The 24,907-nt window shown below is 45.4% G+C and overlaps 1 protein-coding gene across 1 annotated transcript in view; it reads right to left on the bottom strand.

Annotated features, from left to right (window-relative positions):
• Nucleotides 1-408: 408 nt before the first annotated feature.
• The window catches only part of LOC141105260 (putative DBH-like monooxygenase protein 2), a 125,649-nt gene continuing 101,150 nt past the window's right edge, over nucleotides 409-24,907 (bottom strand). Inside the window, exons 12-13 of the mRNA XM_073595144.1 lie at nucleotides 15,872-15,986; nucleotides 409-931 (exon numbers count right to left, since the gene is read on the bottom strand). Of these exons, the coding sequence (XP_073451245.1) occupies nucleotides 848-931; nucleotides 15,872-15,986 (199 nt within the window). The 3' untranslated portion in view covers nucleotides 409-847. The remainder of the gene's footprint in view (nucleotides 932-15,871; nucleotides 15,987-24,907) is intronic.

Consider the following 24,907-nt stretch of genomic DNA (forward strand, 5'->3'; position numbering starts at 1 on the left):
CGAGTGTCCACGTTGGCAAAGCGCTCTCATTGGTGGACACCCTTGCGGGTGCCTTCCCAAATCCCGCATCTGTGTCCATTCAGAATGCAGGACTCGGCCCCGCCCCCCAGCGCCGCATCATTGGATTTGATTGACAGCAGTGGGAGCCAATGGCTGCGCTGCTATCAATCTATCCATTAGGACACGAGACACCAGCTAGAGATGGTGTGCTCGTTCCTGGCCGAAAGATTACAGCTTTCAGGTAAGTAAAGCGGGGGCTGCAGCACTACAGAAGGTATTTCACCTTAATGCATAGAATGCATTAAGGTAAAAAACCATGAGGGTTTACAACCCCTTTAAAACTGACTGGTTACCATGCACAGCTGCACTAGATTTTGCACTTTCCTTTTTTAGTAAATCAACCCCTATATGTTCATACGTATGAGGGCAGCCTTCCCAGATGTTGAGTTCAGGTGTTTCCAGTGAAGAGTACTGGCAATACTACGGCACACAAATATGTTTTTAGACAATCAAACGCCTCCAAGCTTGTGGCAACAGTTTGGAAAAGGCCCTTTATTGTTCCAGCATGACTGCGCCCCTGTGCACAAAGCCAGCTCTAAAAAGACATGGTTTGGTGAGTTTTGTGTGGAGGACCTTCAGTGGTTTGTACAGAGTGAAGGTTGTTATAGCCAGCCACAAAGGGGTCCATATTAATGCACACATTTTGGAATAGGATGTCCATCAAGCTCATGTAGATGTGGAAGTCAGGTGTCCACCAACATTGCCCATAAATTGTATCTTGTACATATCATCCTACATATTATGTTTAAACATAACAAGGGTTAAACCAGGAGAAAGTCCATTTTTTTTAGTCGTCTGTGTGTTCATGACAAGGATGTGGGGTAGGTGCGAAAATGGGCAAAGCTGAGCTTGTTTCATTGATCATTTCCCCCTGAAAAATACAAGTATGAGACATATAATAATTATAGAGTATGTCATATACTTACTAAAAATATTACATTTAAAAATCTGATACCTCCAACAAAATAAAAATAAAAATAATTCAAAGTAACAGCAGTACTGTGATGCAAGCCTTCACAGTAATGCCAGTGATGGTTATTACATCAATATTTTCAGTAAAAAAAGAAAAAAAATACATTAAAATTAATTTTAGTGTGCTAAAATTTCCATTTTTTTAGTAAATTATAAAAGATAAGGATGAGTCTACCTCAAGTAAATAGATACCAAGTCATTTTTTATACTTAAAATTCACTAAAATACACTAAACATTATATAATTTCCAAAAACGCCCAAAGAAAAAAAACATGATAGTTGCAAATGTCTTATGTTGCATGATTTTTGAGCAATTTATATTTTCAGTAAAAAATATTTTCAAACTAAATATGCAAATTTTTTGTAAATTATAAAGATGAGGCTGAGTCAAGTAAATAGATACCAAAAGAAAAAAAAAGACGTTACATTAAAATACACTTAAAACCAATAAACATGATTTTTTTTTTTTTAAATCAGAGAAACCAAAGACAAAAACAAAAATAGTTGCAATTTTATTTTTTTTATTATATTGCACAATAGCAGAGCAACTGTTTATCAGATCTGCAGCATATTTAAAAAAAAATATATACTTTCAAATTAATTTTAGTGCACACAAACACAATAAAATCCCCAAATATTTGTTAAATTATAAAAGATGAGGCTGAGTCGAGTAAATAGATACTAAACAAACCAGATCTTCACCCATCATGATCTGTAGATTAAAATTGCAAACCATCCACCTGGACCATAAGATACACTATATTGTCAAAAGTATAGGGACACCCGCCTTTACACGCACATGAACTTTAACCACTCAAGGACTGGAAGGTTTTACCCCCTTTGCGATACGGCGCTGCGTTATTTGAACCGTCAATTGTGCAGGCGTGCGACGTTGTATCCAAATAAAATTTAAGTCCTTTTTTACCCACAAATAGAGCTTTCTTTTGGTGGTATTTGATCACCTCTGCGGTTTTTATTTTTTGCTCTATAAACAACAAAAGATCGACAATTTTGAAAAAACAAAACAATATTTTTTACTTTTTGCTATAATACATATCCTAAAAAAAAAAAAAAAGTAAAAAACGAATTCCTTCATCAATTTAGGCCAATATGTATTCTTCTACATATTTTTGTTTTAAAAAATCCCAAGAAACGTATATTGATTAGTTTGCACAAACGTTATAGCGTCTACAAAACAAGGTATAGTTTTTTGGGACTTTACTTTTTTTTAATCGTTTTTACTGGTAATGGCGGCGATCAGCAATTTGTAGCGGGACTGCGACATTGCGGCGGACAAATCTGACCCTAAGTGACAGTTTTTGGGGACCAGTGACACCAATACAGTGATCAGTTCTAAAAAAATGCATTGATCACTGTATAAATGACACTGGCAGGGAAGGGGTTAACACCAAGGGCGATCAAGGGGTTAAGTGTGTCCTAGGGAGGTGCTTTCTAACTGTGTGGGGGATGGACTAACAGGGAGTACACAGAGACCGCTGTTCCTGATTCTGACGGCGCACACCCACAATATCTATTACACGAAAGGACGTAAAGGTAGTATATCTGCAGCGGGCGGTCCTTAAGTGGTTAATTGCATCCCAGTCTTATGCTGGCCATACACTATACAGAAAATCGGCCGAACCCATTTTCGAAAAACGAACGTTCGACCGTGACCGCAAACGATCGTGCCATCATATAATGACCGATAAATTGTTCAGTGGACATGAATAAATAATTTTTTGTTCGTTTTTTTACATATACCTAGTGCAGACAGTTCGGACGGGAAACACATTAACCTTGCAATTTATCGTACGTTCGGCAGAAATTTTCCAAACTTCCCGTTCGTTTTTTTCCCACAAAAACGTCACAAACGATTATCGATTTGTGCCCATTAACTTGCCGAAAAACGAACAAAGTGTCTATACGAACGATTTTTCGGCCGATGTTTCGTATAGTGTATGGCCAGCAGGGCTGGACTGGGATAAAAATTTGGCCCTGGAATTCATCCAGACTGGCCTACTTTAATTGTGCAAACAAGCACAAAAACAGTATATAAACTATACGCAATTGTGCAAAAAAAAATAAGTAGCATAACATCCTTAAGGAGTCCTCACTAACCTCTTTTATTATTTCACTTATTCTCCTCTGTATTTTTCTCATCTTTCTCACATCACTGCGTGAAGATGAGGCAGAACCAAGAAAGCCATTACTTTGACAGGCTGTCACTGAAACCGGCCCACTGAGCCATCGGCCCACCGGGAAACTCCCTGTAGTCCCCATGGCCAGTACATGCCTGATGGCCAGCATTAGTCTGTAGGGTTCAATATTGAGTTGGCCCATCCTTTGCAGCTATAACAGCTTCAACTCTTCTGGGAAGGCTGTCCACAAGGTTTAGGAGTGTGTCTATGGGAATGTTTGACCATTCTTCCAGAAGCACTATTGTGAGGTCAGGCACTGATGTTGGACAAGAAGGCCTGGCTCACAGTCTCCGCTCTAATTCATCCCAAATGTGTTCTATCGGGTTGAGGTCAAGACTCTGTGCAGGCCAGTCAATTTCCTCCACCCCAAATTCGCTCACCCATGTTTTTATGGACCTTGCTTTGTGGACTGGTGCGCAGTCATGTTGGAACAGGAAGGGGCCATCCCCAAACTGTTCCCACAAAGTTGGAAGCATGAAATTGTCCAAAATGTCTTGGTATGCTGCCACCTTAAGAGTTCTCTCCACTGGAACTAAGGGGCCAAACCCAACCCCTTAAAAACAACCCCACACCATAATCCCCCCTCCACCAAATGATTTGGACCAGTGGACAAAGCAAGGTCCATAAAGACATGGATGAGCTTATTTGGGGTGGAGGAACTTGACTGGCCTGCACAGAGTCCTGACCTCTACCCGACAAAACACCTTTCGGATGAATTAGAGCAGAGACTGCAAGCCAGACCTTCTCATCCACATCAGTACCTGACCTCACAAATGCGCTTCTGGAAGAATGGTCAAACATTCTCATAGACACACTCCTAAACCTTGTGGACGGCCTTCCCAGAAGAGTTGAAGCTGTTATAGCTGCAAAGCATGGGCCAACTCAATATTGAACCCTACGGACTAAGACTGGGATGCCATTAGTATACAGGCAGGCGTAACAATACTTTTGACAATACAGTGTATATCAAAGGAAATCTGTAAGTGCAATCCTTACTTTCTATTATTAAATATCATTGTGTCTTTAATGCACAAGGTCTTTGTAGCCCTTCTGTTTTTAACCTGTAAGGAAACGGGGGGTTTTCTCCACTTGCGCACCTGGAAGGTTTTGTGTCTCACCCTACAGAGTAACTGCAAACTCACCAGATGTGATGCAAATTATTTAATTTCCTTTTTTCTACCTACATTTTCTTTAGTTTACCACCACAGACCACAGTCCTCTCCCGCCTCTCTTCTTTCTTTTTTTTTTTTTGGTGGACACCAAAGTCTTGATTTTGCCTTTTCGGTTTGACCCCTCGGACATTTGAGGACTCCCAGATTTAAAGTGGATGTAAACCTCAGATGTGAAATATGAACAAAGCATATCCCTCTATAGTGTGTACTTGTCACATTTAAGAGCACTAAGTTTAATTTCCGTCTGCCGCCTCTTTCCTCTGTTATCAGCATGAATCATTTCTGACAAGTTTTCCTGACACCAAGAGAAAAATGGTGACAGAGGAGGGATCTCCAGCTGATTGACAACATCAGTTATGTTCCTGTGTGCTGTGTGAAGGGGGGTGTGTACCTTTCCTCCAATCAACTCTCAGAACTCCCCTCACTGAGCTCTGTAAAGTGTAATTTCAGCTGTCTGTCCCCTTATTTAGGGAATGTCAGACAAGCTTTAAAAATTCTGGACTGTAGAGGAGAGAGGGTTGCAGATAAGCAGGTACAATTTACAGTGTCTTGAAAAAGTATTCATACCCCTTGAAATTTTCCACATTTTGTCAGGTTACAACCAAAAACATAAATGTATTTTATTGGGATTTTATGTGATAGACCAACACAAAGTGGCACATAATTGTGAAGTGGAAGGCAAATGATAAATGGTTTTCAAAATGTTTTACAAATAGATATGTGAAAAGTGTGGCGTGCATTTGTATTCAGCCCCCTGAGTCAATACTTTGTAGAACCTCCTTTCACTGCAATTACAGCTGCAAGTCTTTTTGGGGATGTCTCTACCAGCTTTGCACATCTAGAGAGTGACATTTTTGCCCATTCTTCTTTGCAAAATAGCTCAAGCTCTGTCAGATTGGATGGAGAGCGTCTATGAACAGCAATTTTCAAGTCTTGCCACAGATTCTCAATTGGATTTAGGTCTGGACTTGAACTGGGATATTCTAACACATGAATATGCTTTGATCTAAACCATTCCATTGTAGCTCTGGCTGTATGTTTAGCATCGTTGTCCTGCTGGAAGGTGAACCCCCGCCCCAGTCTCAAGTCTTTTGCATACTCTCATGCCGTGTACACACGGGCGGACTTTCCGACGGGACTGGTCCGACGGACCGAATCCGGCGGACAATCCGACCGTGTGTGGTCTGCATCGGACTTCCGACAGACCGTTTCGGTCGGAAATCCGATGGACTTTAGATTTGAAGCCTGCTTCAAATCTTTACGTCATAACTCTGCCGGACTCAGTTCCTAAAGGAAAGCCCGTTCGTCTGTATGCTGTTCCAACGGACCAGATACGAAGCAAGGGCAGGGTACTGCATCTCGCGCTCGCTGCAATAGGAAAAACAAATTTTCCTATTGCGGCGAGCGCGAGGGGGAGGCGACGATGTCCCTTAGGTCTGGTGTGGGTTTTAAGGGGAACCCCCTACGCTGAAAAAACGGCGTGGGGTCCCCCCAAAATCCATACCAGACCTCTATCCGAGCACGCAGCCTGGCCGGTCAGGAAAGGGGGTGGGGACGAGCGAGCCCCCCCCTCCTGAACCGTACCAGGCCGCATGCCCTCAACATGGGGGGGTGGGTGCTTTGGAGGAAGGGGGCACCCTGTCATGTTGATGAGGACAAGGGCCTCTTCCCGACAACCCTGGCCGTTGGTTGTCGGGGTCTGCGGGCGGGGGGCTTATCAGAATCCGGGAGCCCCCTTTAATAAGGGGGCCCCCAGATCCCGCCCCCCACCCTATGTGAATGAGTATGGGGTACATCATACCCCTACCCATTCACCTAGGGATGTTGATGAGGACATGCCATGTTGATGAGGACAAGGGCCTCTTCCCGACAACCCTGGCCGTTGGTTGTCGGGGTCTGCGGGCGGGGGGCTTATCAGAATCCGGGAGCCCCCTTTAATAAGGGGGCCCCCAGATCCCGCCCCCCACCCTATGTGAATGAGTATGGGGTACATCATACCCCTACCCATTCACCTAGGGAAAAAGTGTCAATAAAAAAAACACACTAGACAGGTTTTTAATTTATTAGACAGCTCCGGGGGTCTCTCCGGCATCTTCTCCCGATGTCCGGTTCTTCTCCACTCTCTCTGGCGTCTTCTCCCGTTGTCCGGTTCTTCTCCGCTTTCTCCGGCGTCTTCTCCCAATGTCTGGTTCTTCTCCGCTCTCTCCGGCCTCTTCTCCCGATGTTCGGTTCTTGTCCCGGTGTTCGGCCTCTTCTCCCATTCTCCAGTTCTTCTGCCGGGCTCCTCCGCTATCTTCTGCTCTTTTGCCGCTCTTTTGCTGGTGGTGGCCCGGACTTCTGCGTTGTCTTCTCCCCTCTTCTCTTCTTCCGATGTTGACACGACGCTCTCTCCCGCTGTGTGCTGTGTGACTTATATAGGCGGTGACGTCACAGTCCCGGGGCATGCTGGGGCTCCCGGATTCCGATAAGCCCCCCGCCTGCAAACCTTGACAACCAACGGCCAGGGTTGTCGGGAAGAGGCCCTTGTCCTTATCAAATATGGGGACAAGGTGCTTTGGGGTGGGGGGCCCCCTCCCCCAAAGCACCCACCCCCTCATGTTGAGGGCATGCGGCCTGATACGGTTCAGGGGGGGGGCGCTCGCTCGACCCCACCCCCTTTCCTGACCGGCCGGGCTGCGTCCTCGGATAGAGGTCTGGTATGGATTTTGGGGGGAATACACGCCGTTTTTTCGGCGTAGGGGGTTCCCTTTAAAATCCATACCAGACCTAAGGGCCTGGTATGCCCCACGATGGGGCTCGCAGGGTGTCAATCTCGCCGATAAAAGACTTCCTTTTCTAGTCCAATCGTACTCGAGTCATGTTCAAAATGAACGGACTTGTTCTTGTGTGGGCAAGTCCGTTCATTTGGAAAGTCCACCGTAACTCCGTCGGGAAATAGGTCCGCCAGAAAGTCTGGTCGTGTGTAGGCAAGTCCGTTCGTAAAAAAAGGTGGAAGTCTGTCAAAAGTCCGTCGGAAAGTCTGTCGTACCAGTCCGGTCGAAAAGTCCGACCGTGTGTACGTTGCATAACAGGTTTTCTTCTAAGATTGCCCTGTATTTGGCTCCATCCATCTTCCCATCAACTCTGATCAGCTTCCCTGTCCCTGCTGAAGAAAGTCTTCCCCATAACATAATGCTGCCACCACTGTGTTTTACAGTGGGGATGGTGTGTTCAGGGTGATGTGCAGTGTTAGTTTTCCACCTCACATTTTGCTTTTAGGCCAAAAAGTTCAATTTTGGTCTCATCTGATCAGAGCACCTTCTTCCACATGTTTGCTATGTCCTCCACATGGATTCTCGCAAACTGCAAACAGGACTTTTTATGGCTTTCTTTTAACAATGACTTTCTTCTTGCCGCTCTTCCATAAAGGCCAGATTTGTGGAGTACATGACTAATAGTTGTCCTGTAGACAGATTCTCCCACCTGAGCTGTGGATCTCTGCAGCTCGTCCAGAGTTACCATGGGCCTCTTGGCTGCTTCTCTGATTAATGCTCTCCTTGCCCTGCCTGTCAGTTTAGGTGGACGGCCATGTCTTGGTAGGTTTGCGGTTCTGCCATACTCTTTCCATTTTCTGATGATGGATGAACAGTGCTCTGTGAGATGTTCAAAGCTTGGGATTTTTTTTTATAACCTAGCCATGCTTTAGATTTTGACTGGCTCTCTATGGAGCCGGTTCACTCATCTTCACAGCGGGTCCAGTGCGATTTGCACAAAAACGTGCGTCTTTTGGTCCGTTTCAGGTCCGAATTCAGCCCAAAATTTGGGCTGAAATCCGACCTGAAACGGTGAACCAGGACACGCCAGACCCCTGCTGTGAGCCGCATGGGGCTCATTAGGGATGAGCTTCGCGTTCGAGTCAAACCCATGTTCGACTCGAACATCGGCTGTTCGATCGTTCGCCGAATTGCGAAAGTTATGGGCCGTTAGCACCAAATTCGTGTGGCGCGTCACGGCCCATAATTCACTGCTGCATCGCAGTGCATTGCTGGCCGATGATTGGCCAAGCATGCACTATGACCCGCATGCTTGGCCAATCACAGCGCCATCGGTAGAGAGAGCTGTAATTGGCCAAAGCCAGGCTGGCTTTGGCCAATTATGGCTCAGGGCGTTTAGAACATGCCCCACACTATAAAAGGCCGACTGCACGGCGGCCCTGTGTAGTGTGTTCTGGTGTGCTGAGAGATAGAGAGAGAGACAGTGCCATTTCATTTGAGTTAGCTAGATTAGGCAGGACAGTCAGTGAGTTAGCTGCACTTACAGTGTATTGTGTATATATATGCATCCCAGGTGTTGCATATATATATATATATATATATATATATATATATATATACACTGTATTCAGTTTAGCTAGATCTGTTCCTGTTATCTTCCTACTGACAGGCAGGCTTGTCTTGTTACAGTATTTACAGCTACCTGAAGAAAATTTCTGGTGTTCTTTTGATCCTATTAGTACCACAGTCAGGCAGCTAGACTATTTACAGTAAGTGTAGTGCGTCCTCCTCACAGTGTTCAGTTAAAGCTACAAGTTAGTTTAGTGTGACCTCTGCACAGTGTTCAGCAAAAACTACAAGTTAGTGTAGTGCACAGTGTTCAGCTAAAGCTACAAGTTAGGGTAGTGCTTCCTCCTCACAGTGTTCAGCTAAAGCTACAAGTTAGTTTAGTGTGACCTCTGCACAGTGTTCAGCTAAAGCTACAAGTTAGGGTAGTGCGTCCTCCTCACAGTGGTCAGCTAAAACTACAAGTTAGTGTAGTGCGACCTCTGCACAGTGTTCAGCTAAAGCTACAAGTTAGTGTAGTGCGTCCTTCTCACAGTGTTCAGCTAAAACTACAAGTTAGTGTAGTGCGACCTCTGCACAGTGTTCAGCTAAAGCTACAAGTTAGTGTAGTGAGACCTCTGCACAGTGTTCAGCTAAAGCTACAAGTTAGTGTAGTGCGTCCTGCTCACAGTGTTCAGCTAAAACTACAAGTTAGTGTAGTGTGACCTCTACACAGTGTTCAGCTAAAGCTACAAGTTAGTGTAGTGCGTCCTCCTCACAGTGTTCAGCTAAAACTACAAGTTAGTGTAGTGAGACCTCAGCACAGTGTTCAGCTAAAGCTACAAGTTAGTGTAGTGCGTCCTCCTCACAGTGTTCAGCTAAAGCTACAAGTTAGTGTAGTGCGTCCACCTCACAGTGTTCAGCTAAACCTACAAGTTATTTTTTGGCGAGCTCTGCACAGTGTTCACCTAAAGCTACCTGTAGAAGGTTGGTGGTGTTTTCCTGATCCTATCACTACCGCAGGCAGCTAAATAAGCTACAAGTTAGTTTTTTGCGAGCTCTGCACAGTGTTCAGCTAAAGCTACCTGTAGAAGGTTGGTGGGGTTCTCATACTACAGGCAGGCAGTTGATTTTGCTATATATATATATATATCCCAGCTTAGTGCAGCTACAGGCCATTAGTATGTCTGGAAGGCCAACAAGGAGAGGCAGACAGTCACAAGCCAATAAAAGAGGGCAAACAGGCTCTGTGTCTAGAGGCAACAGTGCTGGTCGTGGCCTCCTCATCAGCACGTGGCCGTGGGACACGCTTGGCCTTTTTTTCGGTAGCTGGCCATGTTGAGCCGCAACATGCGGAAGACTTGGTCGAGTGGATGACCAAGCCGTCCTCATCCTCCTCATCCTCTCTCACCCATGCTCAGGGTACTTTGTCTGGCAAAGCAGCGGCCTCTTCCCTTGGCTCAATGTCATCAGTGACTCCTTCCCTAGCCCCACCATGTCCTCCTGAGGAGTCCCTCCAACTGTTTGACCACAGTGTTGGGTACATGCTCCAGGAGGATGCCCAGCGTTTGGAAGGCTCTGATGATGATACTGAGCTAGATGAAGGCAGTAACGTGAGCACGGACAGAGGGGGTGCCCAAGAAGGACAGCAATCTGGCAGTTATGCTCCCCCTGCTGCAGCATACTGCCAGGTTTGCTTCAGTGATGAGGAGGGAGGGGATGATGAGGTCACTGACTCAACGTGGGTGCCTGATAGGAGAGAGGAGGAGGAGGAGGAGGCGGCACATCACCAACGAGGCAGGATGCCCTTCAGGGGCCATCCTAAGGGCAGCACACTGACTGCATCACACCCCAAAGCTCCGCATGTGCAGGGCGCTGCAGTATCTGCGCGTTATTCAAAAAGTTCTTTGGTGTGGGCCTTTTTTGAGACAAGTGCATCAGATCGCAGCGCTGCTATTCGCAACATATGTCTCAAGCGTATCTCGCGTGGCCAAAACATCTCCCGCTTGGGCACCACATGCTTGACCAGACATATGTTGACCTGCCATGCAGTTCGCTGGCAAGCGTATCTAAAAGACCCACACCAAAGAACAAAGAGGACCTCTCCTTGCTCCTCATCAGCTGAGATCTCCAACCCCACTATACCTTCAGTCGTCTCTGAAATCTGCACTGAGAGGAATGAAGGTGTAGAATTAGGTGTGTCACAGCTAAGTACTTGTGAGCAATCTGCTTTCGGTACACCGACGTCAGATTGTACCAGGCAAATTTCCCTGCCCCAGCTGCTGCACCACCGAAAGAAGTTCGCTCCCAGCCATCCACATGCCCAGTGGTTGAATGCTAGCTTGGCAAAATTGCTAGCACTTCAACTGCTGCCTTTTCAGTTGGTAGACTCTGCCCCCTTCCGTGAGTTTGTGGAATGTGCGGTTTCGTCAGTGGCAGGTACCCAAACGCCACTTTTTCTCACGGAAGGCGATTCCGGCTCTCTACCGGCATGTGGAAGGCAATGTCTTGGCCTCGCTGGACAGGGCGGTCAGCGGTAAGGTGCATATTACCGCTGACTCATGGTCCAGCAGGCATGGACAGGGATGTTACCTAAGTTTCACCACGCATTGGGTGACTCTGCTGGCAGCTGGGAAGGATGCAGGACAAGGTGCAGTAGTGTTGGAGGTTGTTCCGCCACCATGCCTCCAAAATGCCACTACTAATGATTGTGACACACCTCTCTCCTCCACCCCCTCCTCTTCTTCTTCCTCCATGGCCTCTTCCTGAGCTTTTTCCTCGGAACCAGCGGTACTCCGTAGCCGTTCAATGGGCTACGCAAGTATGCAGGCCAAAAGATGCCATGCGGTGCTTGAGCTGGTGTGCTTGGGGGACAGGAGCCACACTGGGGCAGAGGTTCTGTCAGCTCTGCAGGGGCAGGTTCAGAGGAGGTTGATGCCACGCCAACTTAAGGCAGGAATGGTGGTTTGAGACAATGGCACCAACCTCCTCTCTGCCCTCGGACAGGGACAAATGACCCATGTGCCCTGTTTGGCTCAAGTCCTTAACTTGGTGGTGCAGCGGTTCTTAGGCAGGTACCCGGGCTTACAGGATGTCCTGAGGCAGGCCAGGAAAGTCTGTGTGCATTTTCGCCGGTCATATAATGCTAGTGCTCGGCTGGCAGATCTCCAAAAGGAGTTTAACCTGCCCAAGAACCGCCCAATCTGTGACATGCCCACCAGGTGGAACTCAACGTTGGCCATGCTGCACATGCAGCAGAGGGCCATCAATGAGTACCTGTGCGACTATGGCACCAAGACAGGGTCAGGGGAGCTTGTTTTTTTTTCCCCACGCCAGTGGGCCATGATCAGGGATGCATGCACTGTCCTGTCACCATTTGAGGAGGCCACGAGGATGGTGAGCAGTGACAGTGCATGCATCAGTGACACTGTCCCCCTTGTCCACCTGTTGGAGCACACGCTGCGTGGAATAATGGACAGGGCACTTGAGGCAGAACAGAGGCAGGAAGAGGAGGACTTCCTTAGCTCTCAAGGCCCCCTTTATCCAGACAGTGTTCCTGCGTGCCCGCCGATCACACAGGAAGAGGACGAGGAAGAGGAGGAGGAGGAGGATTGTGTCAGTATGGAGGTGGAGCCTGGCACTCAGCATCAGCTGCAGTCTTTAAGGGATCAGTCCCAAGAAACACATGGACTTGTACGTGGCTGGGAGGAGGTGGCTGCGGACCATGTCGTCCTTAGTGACCCAGAGGACTCCGGACCGAATGCCTCAGCAAACCTACGCTGCATGGCCTCCCTGATCCTGCAAAGCCTGCGTAAGGATCCTCGTATTCATGGTATCAAGGAGAAGGACCAATACTGGCTGGCAACCCTCCTTGATCCACGTTACAAGGGTAAGGTTGCGGACCTTATCTTGCAGTCGCAGAGGGAGCAGAGGATGAAACATCTTCGGGAGGCCTTGCAGAAAGGTCTGTGCAACGCGTTCCCAGAGACTGGGAGGTTACAAACTCCTGTTTCTGGACAACGTGTTGCTGAGGCTTCGGTCAGTCAAAGAAGGAGCGGTGGAGAAGGTGGCCATCTGACCGATGCGTTCAGACAATTTTTTAGTCCGCAGCCCCAAGGTATGATCGGTTCCAGCAACCATCGCCAGCGTCTGTTTTACATGGCGCAGGAATACCTAGGGGCAAGATCTGACTTGGACACCTTTCCCACCGAAAATCCTCTGGGTTACTGGGTCTTGAGGATGGATCACTGGCCAGAGCTTGCACAGTATGCAATTGAGCTACTGGCCTGTCCTGCATCCAGTGTTCTTTCGGAACGCACATTCAGTGCTGCTGGAGGCTTTGTAACCGATCACAGGGTGCGTCTGTCCACCGACTCGGTCGATCGACTGACCTTCATAAAAATGAATCTGTCTTGGATCACCACCAGCTACCAAGCACCTGATGCTGATGCAGATCCCTTCAAAGACTGCCTATGCTGATGCTGAATGACTATCCTGAGTAATTATCCTCTTCCTCCTCAATGATCACGCTAATAGCTTGTAAGAACATTTTTGGTTCTGGGCACCACCACCAGTGCCTAAGGCCCAATTTTTCAGCCCCTGTTTAACAGGGGCGTGTAATTACAATTTTTGATGCAATACTTTGCAGCAGGGCTCGTTTCTGCGTTCCAACTAGAGTATCTGTGAGGGGTTGCAGTGTTGTGGCACCAGCACCAGTGCCTAAGGCCCAATTTTTCAGCCCCTGTTTAACAGGGGCGTGTAATTACAATTTTCGATGCAATACTTTGCAGCAGGGCTCGTTTCTGCATTCCAACTAGAGTATCTGTGAGGGGTTGCAGTGTTGTGGCACCAGCACCAGTGCCCAAGGCCCAATTTTTCAGCCCCTGTTCAACAAGGGCATGTAATTACAATTCTTGATCTAATATTTCACAGCAGGGCCCATTTCTGCGCCCACCAAGAGCGAGTGAGGACTTACAGTGTTGTGGCACTAGCACCACCACCACCAAAGGCCCAATTTTTCTGCCCCTGTTCAACAGGGGCATGTAATTACAATTCTTGATCTAATATTTCACAGCAGGGCCCTGTGAGGGCTTACAGTGTTGTGGCCACAACAACACCTAAGGCCCAAATTTCTGCTGAGTATATAGGGCAGGCCACTACTTTCAAACATCCAACTTACAAACAACTCCTACTTGCAAACGGAAGGAGACAACAGGAAGTGAGATGAAATCGACCCCTAGGAATGGAAATTCTCTCCTGTAAGAGTTAATATGGGAAAAACGTTTCTCCTTTCCACTGATGCTTTATCACCAATCCTTGTTTCACAAAAAAACCCAAATTTTCAAAAAACATTTGTCATTGGGACAAAAATGAGGTGAAATCTTCTGAAGAGGAGCACAGACAGCAAAACAAATGTCACAGGGGTGATAACCCTTCCCTATGTTTTCCAAAAAGCTTAAAATAGATTTTTTGGCTGGAGCTAAACACGTTAAAAATGTACCAGTTCAAAATTACAAACAGATTCTACTTAACAACAAACCTACAGTCCCTATCTTGTTTGTACTGCCTGTATACTGCTGTTCAGAGTATATAGGGCCTGGTGGCCCCACGCCTTTCCTTTTTTTAATTTAGGTGCGGGGTTCCCCTTAATATCCATACAAGACCCAAAGGGCCTGGTAATGGACTGGGGGGTACCCATGCCGTTTGTCTCATTGATTTTCATCCATATTGCCAGGACCCGACATTACATTAAAGCCGCAAGCAGTTTTAAATGACTTTTTTTCCTTTAAAAATGACATTATGTGCAGGGACTGTTCTAAGCACGGGAAACACGCACCACTTTACAGGCATACTATAGACACCCCCCAGGTACGATATTCAAAGGAATATTTCACTTTTTTTTTTTTTAACTTTAAGCATCATTAAAATCACTGCTCCCGAAAAAAACGGCCGTTTTTAAAAGTTTTTTTTTGCATTGATACATGTCCCCTGGGGCAGGACCCGGGTCCTCAAACCCTTTTTAGGACAATACCATGCAAATTAGCCTTTAAAATGAGCACTTTTGATTTCGAACGTTCCAGTCCTATAGACGTCAATGGGGTTCTAATGTTCGTGCAAATTTTTGGTCCGTTCGCAGGTTCTGGTGCGAACCGAACCGGGGGGTGTTCGGCTCATCCCTATGGCTCATATGTGAACCCAGCCTTAAACTTCTGCACAACTTTATCCCTGACCTGTCTGGCGTGTTTCTTGGCCTTCATGATGCTGTTTGATCACTAAGGTTCTCTAACAAATCTCTGAGGGCTTCACAGAACAGCTGTACTGTATTTATACTGAGATTAAATTACACACAGGTGGACTCTATTTACTAATTAGGTGATTTCTGAAGGCAATTGCTTCCACTAGATTTTAGTTAGGGGTATCGGAGTAAAGGGTGATGAATACAAATGCACGCCACACTTTTCAGATATTTATTTGGAAAAAAAAATTGAAAACCATTTATCATTTTTCTTTCCACTGCACAATTATGCACTACTTTGTGTTGGTCTAACACATAAAATCCCAATAAAATATATTTATGTTTTTGGCTGTAACATGACAAAATAAGGAAAATGTCAAGGGGTGTGAATACTTTTTCAAGGCACTGTATGTAAGAGGATTTGTTTCATCTCTGCGTATCACCTGAGGATAGTCACTTCACTGGGTATATAGAAAGGTTTTAAAAAACTTCAAGATTATATTCTTGGTTTTGGCATTTCAAAATCAAAAATAGGTATACCCTTAAAACAAGAGATTGGACACTTACTTTTTCTTTTGTCTGTGCTTTCAGAATGTAGCTCCATTGAGGGGAAATCTTCCACTGAAGTCTACTGGGAAACCAACACTTCTAGGAGTGTTGATCTCAGTGATCCCCTGCAGCATTCATTGGTTTCTCCCTCTGAACGCCGCATCATTACAGGATACAGTAGAGATGTGGAGGTCACTGGGAGGAGCCAACAAATGGAGCGGGGCATCAGTAAGATTGACTGAAGAGTCTCTTTTCCAGTAGACTTCAGCAGAGGATTTCTCTTGTGTTCTAGCAGGACATCAGGAAAGGAAATTATTTGGGCTCTTCCTTTTCTAGTGATTCTGTTTTTTCTCTTAATGATAGAGTCCCTTTAAAATGTGTACTTACTGTACGGTGGTTGACAATTGCAGTGTAGTTGGCTTCCAGGACAGCATTTTGTGCTTTAACTATGGTCTCTTCATCCCATTCTACACCATTAATGGTCATAAGGGCATCCATTATGCTAAGAGAGACAAACACCAGGAGGAGGCAGAAGTAAGACTGGGGTAAAGAAGCATTTAAAAGGCACAGTATTCTGAAAGATTGTGTCACCCTCAAACTCATACTCTGTGAGATGAAAACCGCATACCATGATGCAGTGCATTGCAATTTGCAGTACTATTCATTGTCAACCTCAACACACTCTCCAGCCGCTGATAAAAGTGATTTGCCACAGAGACCACTATTATCGGGAACCGGACCGCTGGCCGAACAAGATGATACCAGGGGTTATGGCAGCTAGCTGCTGCCATAACAACAATATCCCTCTTCAAAGTAAGGACGTATATCGCGTGCGGCGGTCCGGAAGCGGTTAAAGTGTTACTAAACCCACCACAGTAAAATCACCCTGCATATGCAGTAAAGCATGCTTGTTATACTCACTGTGGAACCTAATGATTTAATTCTCCACATTGTGTACAGTTTGATCCTGTCTTCTCTGACCCTCCCCTTCTTCCACTGTCTCCAAGTCATCTCTGGATATTATAGAGGGAAGAGGACAGGCTGCACATGCTCAGTTTGGTGTGTATTGCTAGAAAGTTTTTTTTTTTTTTTCTTGGGAGAGTGCATGTGATCAGCACAGGGCCAATCGGCACTGTCCCGACAGAGGGGCAGGGATACTGCAGTCTTACAGGACAGTAAGGGCAGAATGAAAACTCCTCCTACAAGCTTTAACCAGACACTGATAGAAGTCACAAGACTGCTACTGAATATACTGCTGTTGAGAAAAGGTAGCAGTTTATATTTACTAAAATAATTGCATTTTCATGTTCTGTGTACTGTGGGAGATCAGATATAGTGAATGCAGGATCCTGGGTTTAGCATAGCTCCCAACTGTCCCTGATTTCGAGCTATGTCCCTCTGTCCCTCTTTCCTCCTCATTTGTCCCTCATTTTGGTCTGATCTATATAGTTGTATATAAAATGCACTTTTTATCTTTTAAATAAGTGTCTCCCAGTGCTAAACCTTTCATCCAATTTCTAAATTGCTGCATTTGTAAATTTCAAAAGCCAATATAAAGGAATAGTAGTGGTAAAAATAAGCCCTTGTGGGTTTAACTAATCTTATTTTTTGGTCAATTCTCCTTTAAGGGGGCATGGCAGGGGGTGTGCCCTATGCCTACATACTTTTGCTAATAGGTGTCCCTCATTCCCATCTCAAAAAGTTGGGAGGTATCGGTTTAGTAACACTTTAATGCTTGACAATGCATTGAATTGCAATGCCATGAGGTCTATGTACTGTATAAGAAATAAAAATTGATGTGCAAGTGTGTCACTCATTCGCCCAGCTTTCATAAATTTTCACCATAATTTGCCTAATATGTTTTTTTCCAAGGTTCGTCAGCTCCATCTAGTGTCTGCAATGCAGTATTTTCTTGAAATACTTTAATTGGGAATATACCACATTTTTGCCCCTAAATTCCACTGACAATGCTAGGAAATAAATGCATTAGGCAAATTATAGCGAAGACATGTGATGGTTGTGCGAATGGAAATTTTTTGGATAAATAGTCCCTATAGTCTGAATGAGCCCTTGGGGACAACAGGACTGACATTTCCATTGTAGAGTCCCTAACTCAAAATGTGTTTCTATGCGCTTGTTTTTCACCTATGGCACGAAATCTCATTCTTGTTTTTTGTCTTTTTGAGGAGTTTTTGCATAATTGGAATTAGAAATACAACCCGTAGGCAAACACAATCTGAACTGATTCATATACAAATCAACAAACACATCAGAGAACAAAGCTTTTCTGCTTTGTTCTCCATGATCAAAACTATTTTAAAAATCAATTCAATAAGAGAGAGAGAGAGACCCTCTCATAAACACATCCTCTATTCAGTGCACAGATTAGGATCCATTTTTTGGCCTAGGTTATTAGGTGTAGTGTATCTTGGTCTCAACAATTTAATCACTAATACATTATAATTTATATTTGCTTAGGCTTATTCCATTTTCAGGGCACAGGTAATAATAGTGCTGGGACTATGCTAGGATGATGGCTTTTATATAGTTTAGGTAGGTATTAAACTTTAATCTATATTATTGTTGAAGATTAAACAATAAAAAATATTTTTTTATAATTCAAATATTCCACATATAAATATTAAATATCAAATATCAAATATTGCACATATAAAGAGAAGTTTTGGAATGTAAAAAAACAAACCGCCACACTTACCTAGATGGATGCTACTTTTTCCCCCCGCCGCCTCTAAGACTGAGCATTCAAAAACTGCTGATCGCTCAGTTCTTGGTCTTCAGTGAGCAGAGAGTGGTACTGTCAGTCACCGGCTCTCTGCTTTGCCCCTCAAGCACTCACTGGAGTGCCGAGCCGTACAGGAACAGGAGCAGCTGGCTTAGGCTCTTGGCGGCTTTCTGAGAGGTTGAGCCAGCTGCCGATGCAGGTATCTGGGTGGATCCCGCCTTTTAAAGTAGGGATCTCTTCAGAGCCTGGACCAACACAGTGACATCAGTCAACAGCGGACTTTAACTCGTCGGCTGAGAACAGGTCACAAGAGTGCAGAACAAATTTCACTTCTGCGATCCATAGGAGAAGTACAGCCAAACGAGCTTTGGTCCTACTTATCCTTTAATACTACATTATTCTCATTTTCTCCCAGCAGGTGGAGCTTTAGGTTTCTGTGTGTTTTTCAGTTTTTACTTATTTACAGAGCTCAATATCTCAAGATCAGGTTTGCACACATCTATCAGATATTGTGCCCAGAAGGAGACAACTACTGTTGTGCTCCCTCTTTTTAAAAAAAAAAAACCCCACAGTGCTCTAGGCATTTATGAATAAATGTCACCCAAACTATTGTAAGTTTCCTTTAATGCCCTGGCATCCTTTTTTTAGTGGGTTTGAATGCCTGGGAGGTGGTGCCACTTTTGTATCATGTGATCTGCTCTTGCATATTCAGGAGCCCATCCCAATGGTTTCTGCTCAGAAATCATGACCGAGATCCTATTGGTGATAGCTCTGTTAGTGTGATAGGAGTGTGCAGTGATGAGCATGCTCTCAGCATGCAACCTCCATGGATGCATGTGTGGCGGCTGGGCAGTACAGCCCACCTCTCTTACCACTGCAAATATGCATTACATGACCGGCAAGAGTTTAATTGCTTGCCGACCGTATAACATAGATATAAGCTTGGCTGCACCAGATCACATACTAGGTACGTGAGCTGACACTTCCGGGTAGGGAGTGTGCGTGCTGCTGGCGACTTGGCCGTGCTGTGATTAAACACAGCAGATGTCGATCACTGGGTGATGGCCAATTGATTACCAATTGATTACCTCATGCACCCACCGAGGACGTAAGTATGACATGTTTGTTATTTTTATAGGAAAAAAAAAAACGAGTCTTTACAATCACTTTAAGGAATAAGTTTAAGCTTAAAGTTAAGGGTTGGGTTGGGGCTATTTATAGGCAACAGGCTCTTTTGAGGTTTGCCTGTACTCTCCCAAAATCTAAATTTTAAAACATTGTGGGTCAATTGACCCTTTTGCAATATAACTAAAGGCATTTTTTTCAGTTTTGGATGGAGTAGTAAAAGGTAAAAACCACTGTCCAGCTTTTATTGTGATGAGTGCCATAGGGGAAAAAAACTGAGCTACGTTATGCTCAACCTCAAAAAAAAAAAAAAAAGTCCGATTTCAGACCAAGTAGCTGCAAAATACCCATGTGATATACTAACATAAAACAAATAATAGAAATAAAAATGGTGCGCTAACACATGTGGCCACCTATTATATATTGACAAAAAAATGGTACAAAGACAAGAAATGATAGTCCACAGACAATTCCAATAATCCAGTTTGACTCCATGATAGGTGCTATGAATAAATAGAGTAGGTAATAACATCCAAAGGAAGGTGTGCAGTGTCCAAACCTCCACCCAGTGATCAACACAAGGTTTACCAGATAATGTTGACCATCTACTACAGATGGTCAATCAAGGCATAAAAGTGACACTCTCTTTAAATCCTCAATGCTAGTAAACCGTCACAGGCAAACTCGGTGCACACTTCAATGGTTGGTTTCTTCTGTAAGGCATATATTAAGAACAAAGAGGCTCCACATAGCGTAACTCCATATAAACTTAAAATGTATTGAATATAACAATGTATCACTCACATGTCCTCCGAATAAAAAGTGATTGTCGTGTTTAAAATCCGTGGATGTACACAGAAAAGCTTCCCAATCGCTTCCAGTATCGAACCTGTTGTGACGTCACGATTTCGATACTGGAACTTAGTAGATGGTCAACATTATCTGGTAATCCTTGTGTTGATCACTGGGTGGAGGTTTGGACACCGCACACCTTCTTTTGGATGTTCATACCTACTCTTTTTATTCGTAGCACCTATCATGGAGTCAAACTAGATTATTGGAACTGTCTGTGGACTATCATTTCTTGTCTTTTCAACATTTTTTTCCTATCAATATACGATAGGTGGTCACATGTGTTAGCGCAACATTTTTATTTCTTTTATTTTATATACAGTAGCAACAATCTAATGCTGCGTGCACATGGTCGGACTTTCCGACGGGAAAAGTTCGTTGTGAGCTTGTTGTCGGAAAGTCCGACCGTGTGTATGCTCCATCGAACATTTGCTGTCGGACTTTCCGCCGACAAATGTTTGAGAGCAGGTTCTCAAATTTTCCACCAACAAAACTTTGTTGTCGGAAAGTCCTATAGTGTGTACACAAGTCCGTCGCTCAAAAGTTCACGCATGCTCGGAATCAAGCAGAAGGGGCCGCACTGGCTATTGAACTCCCTTTTTCTCGGCTCGTCGTACATCTTGTACGTCACCGCGTTCCCACATTCGTAATTGTTGGCCAACATTTGTGTGGCCGTGTGTATGCAAGACAAGTTTGAGCCAACAACCTTCGAACAAAAATCCACGGTTTTGTTGGCGGAAAGTCCGATCATGTGTACGCGGCATTAGAGAAAATTCCCCCTCAATTTGGAGAAACATTCTCCCCTTTCCCATAAATCTCCCCAATAGGACACAGTCAGGAAAAAAAAAAAAAACTCTAAAGGGGTTTTAACCATTTCCTATGCTGTCCACGCCTTCCCTTTAGAAAAAAAAAGTTTTGGCTTTATTCAACTTCACCTTGAACTGATCTGTCCGTAACTGCATTAAACTCTTATGCCCCGTACACACGGTCGGATTTTCCGACGGAAAATGTGTGATAGGACTTTGTTGTTGGAAATTCCGACCGTGTGTAGGCTCCATCACACATTTTCCATTGGATTTTCCGACCCACAAAGTTTGAGAGCAGGATATAAAATTTTCCGACAACAAAATCCTATGTCGGAAATTCCGATCGTGTGTACACAAATCCGACGGACAAAGTGCCACGCATGCTCAGAATAAATAAAGGGATGAAAGCTATTGGCCACTGCCCCGTTTATAGTCCCGACGTACGTGTTTTACGTCACTGCGTTTAGAACGATCGGATTTTCCGACAACTTTGTGTGACCGTGTGTATGCAAGACAAGTTTGAGCCAACATCTGTCGGAAAAAATCCATGGATTTTGTTGTCGGAATGTCCAAACAAAGTCCGACCGTGTGTACGGGGCATTAGAACAGCTAATTTTCTCTTTTTTTTCTGGAAAATCTACAAATCAATAAATTGCCAAGTCTTGGTAAATCTGCAATGGAAGTGCCACACCATAATGTTCAAGTCCAAAACTGAGTTTATTCCAAACATTAAATTGTATGCACAAGCTACTGCATTTGGTGTGCCACACACTATGTATTGTACTTGGGACACGTGTTGAGCAGTGGCTCTGCATTTACTTCTTGTTGAGACAGGTTAAAAGTAAAAGGTGATGGTGTCTGTCCCAACCCAAAAGCAAACATTAATTATATTCCAGCTTACCAATTCATAGATGTGGTGACTGCATTCATTTTCTATTTTTGGCTTTCTTTCCCTTTGTTTTTAACTGGTGATCTGGCTAGTAGGGATGAGCTTCGTGTTCGAGTCGAACCCATGTTCGACTCGAACATCGGCTGTTCGATCGTTCGCCGAATTGCGAACGTTATGGGCCGTTCGCGCTAAATTCGTGTGGCGCGTCACGGCCCATAATTCACTGCGGCATCGCAGTGCATTGCTGGCTGATGATTGGCCAAGCATGCACTATGACCCGCATGCTTGGCCAATCACAGCGCCGTCAGTAGAGAGAGCTGTAATTGGCCAAAGCCAGGGTGGCTTTGGCCAATTATGGCTCAGGGGATTTAGTACACACCCCACACTATATAAGGCCGCCTGCACGGCGGCCCTGTGTAGTGTGTGTTCCGGTGTGCTGAGAGATAGAGAGAGAGAGAGACAGTGTCATTTGATTTGAGTTAGATAGATTAGGCAGAACAGTCAGTCAGTTAGCTGCACTTACAGTGTATTGTGTATATATATGCATCCCAGGTGTTGCATATATATATATACACTGTATTCAGTTTAGCTAGATCCGTTCCTGTTATCTTCTATCTAGACTATTTACATTTAATGCAGTGCGTCCTGCTCACAGTGTTCAGCTAGATCCGTTCCTGTTATCTTCTAGACTATTTACATTTAGTGCAGTGCGTCCTGCTCACAGTGTTCAGCTAGATCCGTTCCTGTTATCTTCTAGACTATTTACATTTAGTGCAGTGCGTCCTGCTCACAGTGTTCAGCTAGATCCGTTCCTGTTAAATTCCTACTGACAGGCAGGCTTGTCTGGTTACAGTATATAAAGCTACCTGAAGAAAATTACAGGTGTTCTATTTGATCCTATTAGTACCACGGTCAGGCAGCTAGACTATTTACATTTAGTACAGTGCGTCCTGCTCACAGTGTTCAGCTAGATCCGTTCCTGTTATCTTCCTACTGACAGGCAGGCTTGTCTGGTTACAGTATATAAAGCTACTTGAAGAAAATTACAGGTGTTCTATTTGATCCTATTAGTACCACGGTCAGGCAGCTAGACTATTTACATTTAGTACAGTGCGTCCTGCTCACAGTGTTCAGCTAGATCCGTTCCTGTTATCTTCCTACTGACAGGCAGGCTTGTCTGGTTACAGTATATAAAGCTACCTGAAGAAAATTACAGGTGTTCTATTTGATCCTATTAGTACCACGGTCAGGCAGCTAGACTATTTACATTTAGTACAGTGCGTCCTGCTCACAGTGTTCAGCTAGATCCGTTCCTGTTATCTTCCTACTGACAGGCAGGCTTGTCTGGTTACAGTATATAAAGCTACTTGAAGAAAATTACAGGTGTTCTATCCCAGCTTAGTGCAGCTACAGGCCATTAGTATGTCTGGAAGGCCAAGAAGGAGAGGCAGACAGTCACAAGCCAATAAGAGAGGGCAAGCAGGCTCTGTGTCTAGTGCTGGTCGTGGAGACGGTGCATCCTCATCAGCACGTGGCCATGGGACACGCTTGGCCTTTTTTTCGGCAGCTGGCCGTGTTGAGCCGCAACATGCGGAAGACTTGGTCGAGTGGATGACCAAGCCGTCCTCATCCTCCTCATCCTCTCTCACCCATGCCCAGGGTGCTTTGTCTGGCAAAGCAGCGGCCTCTTCCCTCAGCTCAATGTCATCAGTGACTCCTTCCCTAGCTCCACCATGTCCTCATGAGGATTCCCTCGAACTGTTTGACCACAGTGTTGGGTACATGCTCCAGGAGGATGCCCAGCGTTTGGAAGGCTCTGATGACGATACTGAGCTCGATGAAGGCAGTAACATGAGCACGGACAGAGGGGGTGCCCAAGAAGGACAGCAATCTGGCAGTCATGCTCCCCCTGCTGCAGCATACTGCCAGGTTTGCTCCAGTGATGAGGAGGGAGGGGATGATGAGGTCACTGACTCAACGTGGGTGCCTGATAGGAGAGAGGAGGAGGAGGAGGAGGAGGAGGAGGCGGCGGCACATCACCAACGAGGCAGGATGCCCTCCAGGGGCCAGCCTAAGGGCAGCACATTGACTGCATCACACCCCAAAGCTCCACATGTGCAGGGCACTGCAGTCTCTGCGCGTTATTCAAAAAGTTCTTTGGTGTGGGCCTTTTTTGAGACGAGTGCATCAGATCGCACCGCTGCTATTTGCAACATATGTCTCAAGCGTATCTCGCGTGGCCAAAACATCTCCCGCTTGGGTACCACATGCTTGACCAGACATATGTTGACCTGCCATGCAGTTCGTTGGCAAGCGTATCTAAAAGACCCACACCAAAGAACAAAGAGGATCTCTCCTTGCTCCTCATCAGCTGAGATTTCCAACCCCACTAGACCTTCAGTCCTCTCTGAGACCTGCAGTGAGAGGAATGAAGGTGTAGAATTAGGTGTGTCACAGCCAAGTACTTGTGGGCAATCTGCTTTTGGTACACCGACGTCAGATTGTACCAGGCAAATTTCCCTGCCCCAGCTGCTGCACCGCCGAAAGAAGTTTGCTCCCAGCCATCCACATGCCCAGCGGTTGAATGCTAGCTTGGCAAAATTGCTAGCACTTCAACTGCTGCCTTTTCAGTTGGTAGACTCTGCCCCCTTCCGTGAGTTTGTGGAATGTGCGGTTCCTCAGTGGCAGGTACCCAAACGCCACTTTTTCTCACGGAAGGCGATTCCGGCTCTCTACCGGCATGTGGAAGGCAATGTCCATGCCTCGCTGGACAGGGCGGTCAGCGGTAAGGTGCATATTACCGCTGACTCATGGTCCAGCAGGCATGGACAGGGACGTTACCTAAGTTTCACGGCGCATTGGGTGACTCTGCTGGCAGCTGGGAAGGATGCAGGACAAGGTGCAGTAGTGTTGGAGGTTGTTCCGCCACCACGCCTCCAAAATGCTGATTGTGACACACCTCTCTCCTCCACCCCCTCCTCTTCTTCTTCCTCCATGGCCTCTTCCTC

This window comes from Aquarana catesbeiana, linkage group LG08 (genome assembly GCF_042186555.1).
Source record: "Aquarana catesbeiana isolate 2022-GZ linkage group LG08, ASM4218655v1, whole genome shotgun sequence".
Lineage (NCBI taxonomy): Eukaryota > Metazoa > Chordata > Amphibia > Anura > Ranidae > Aquarana > Aquarana catesbeiana.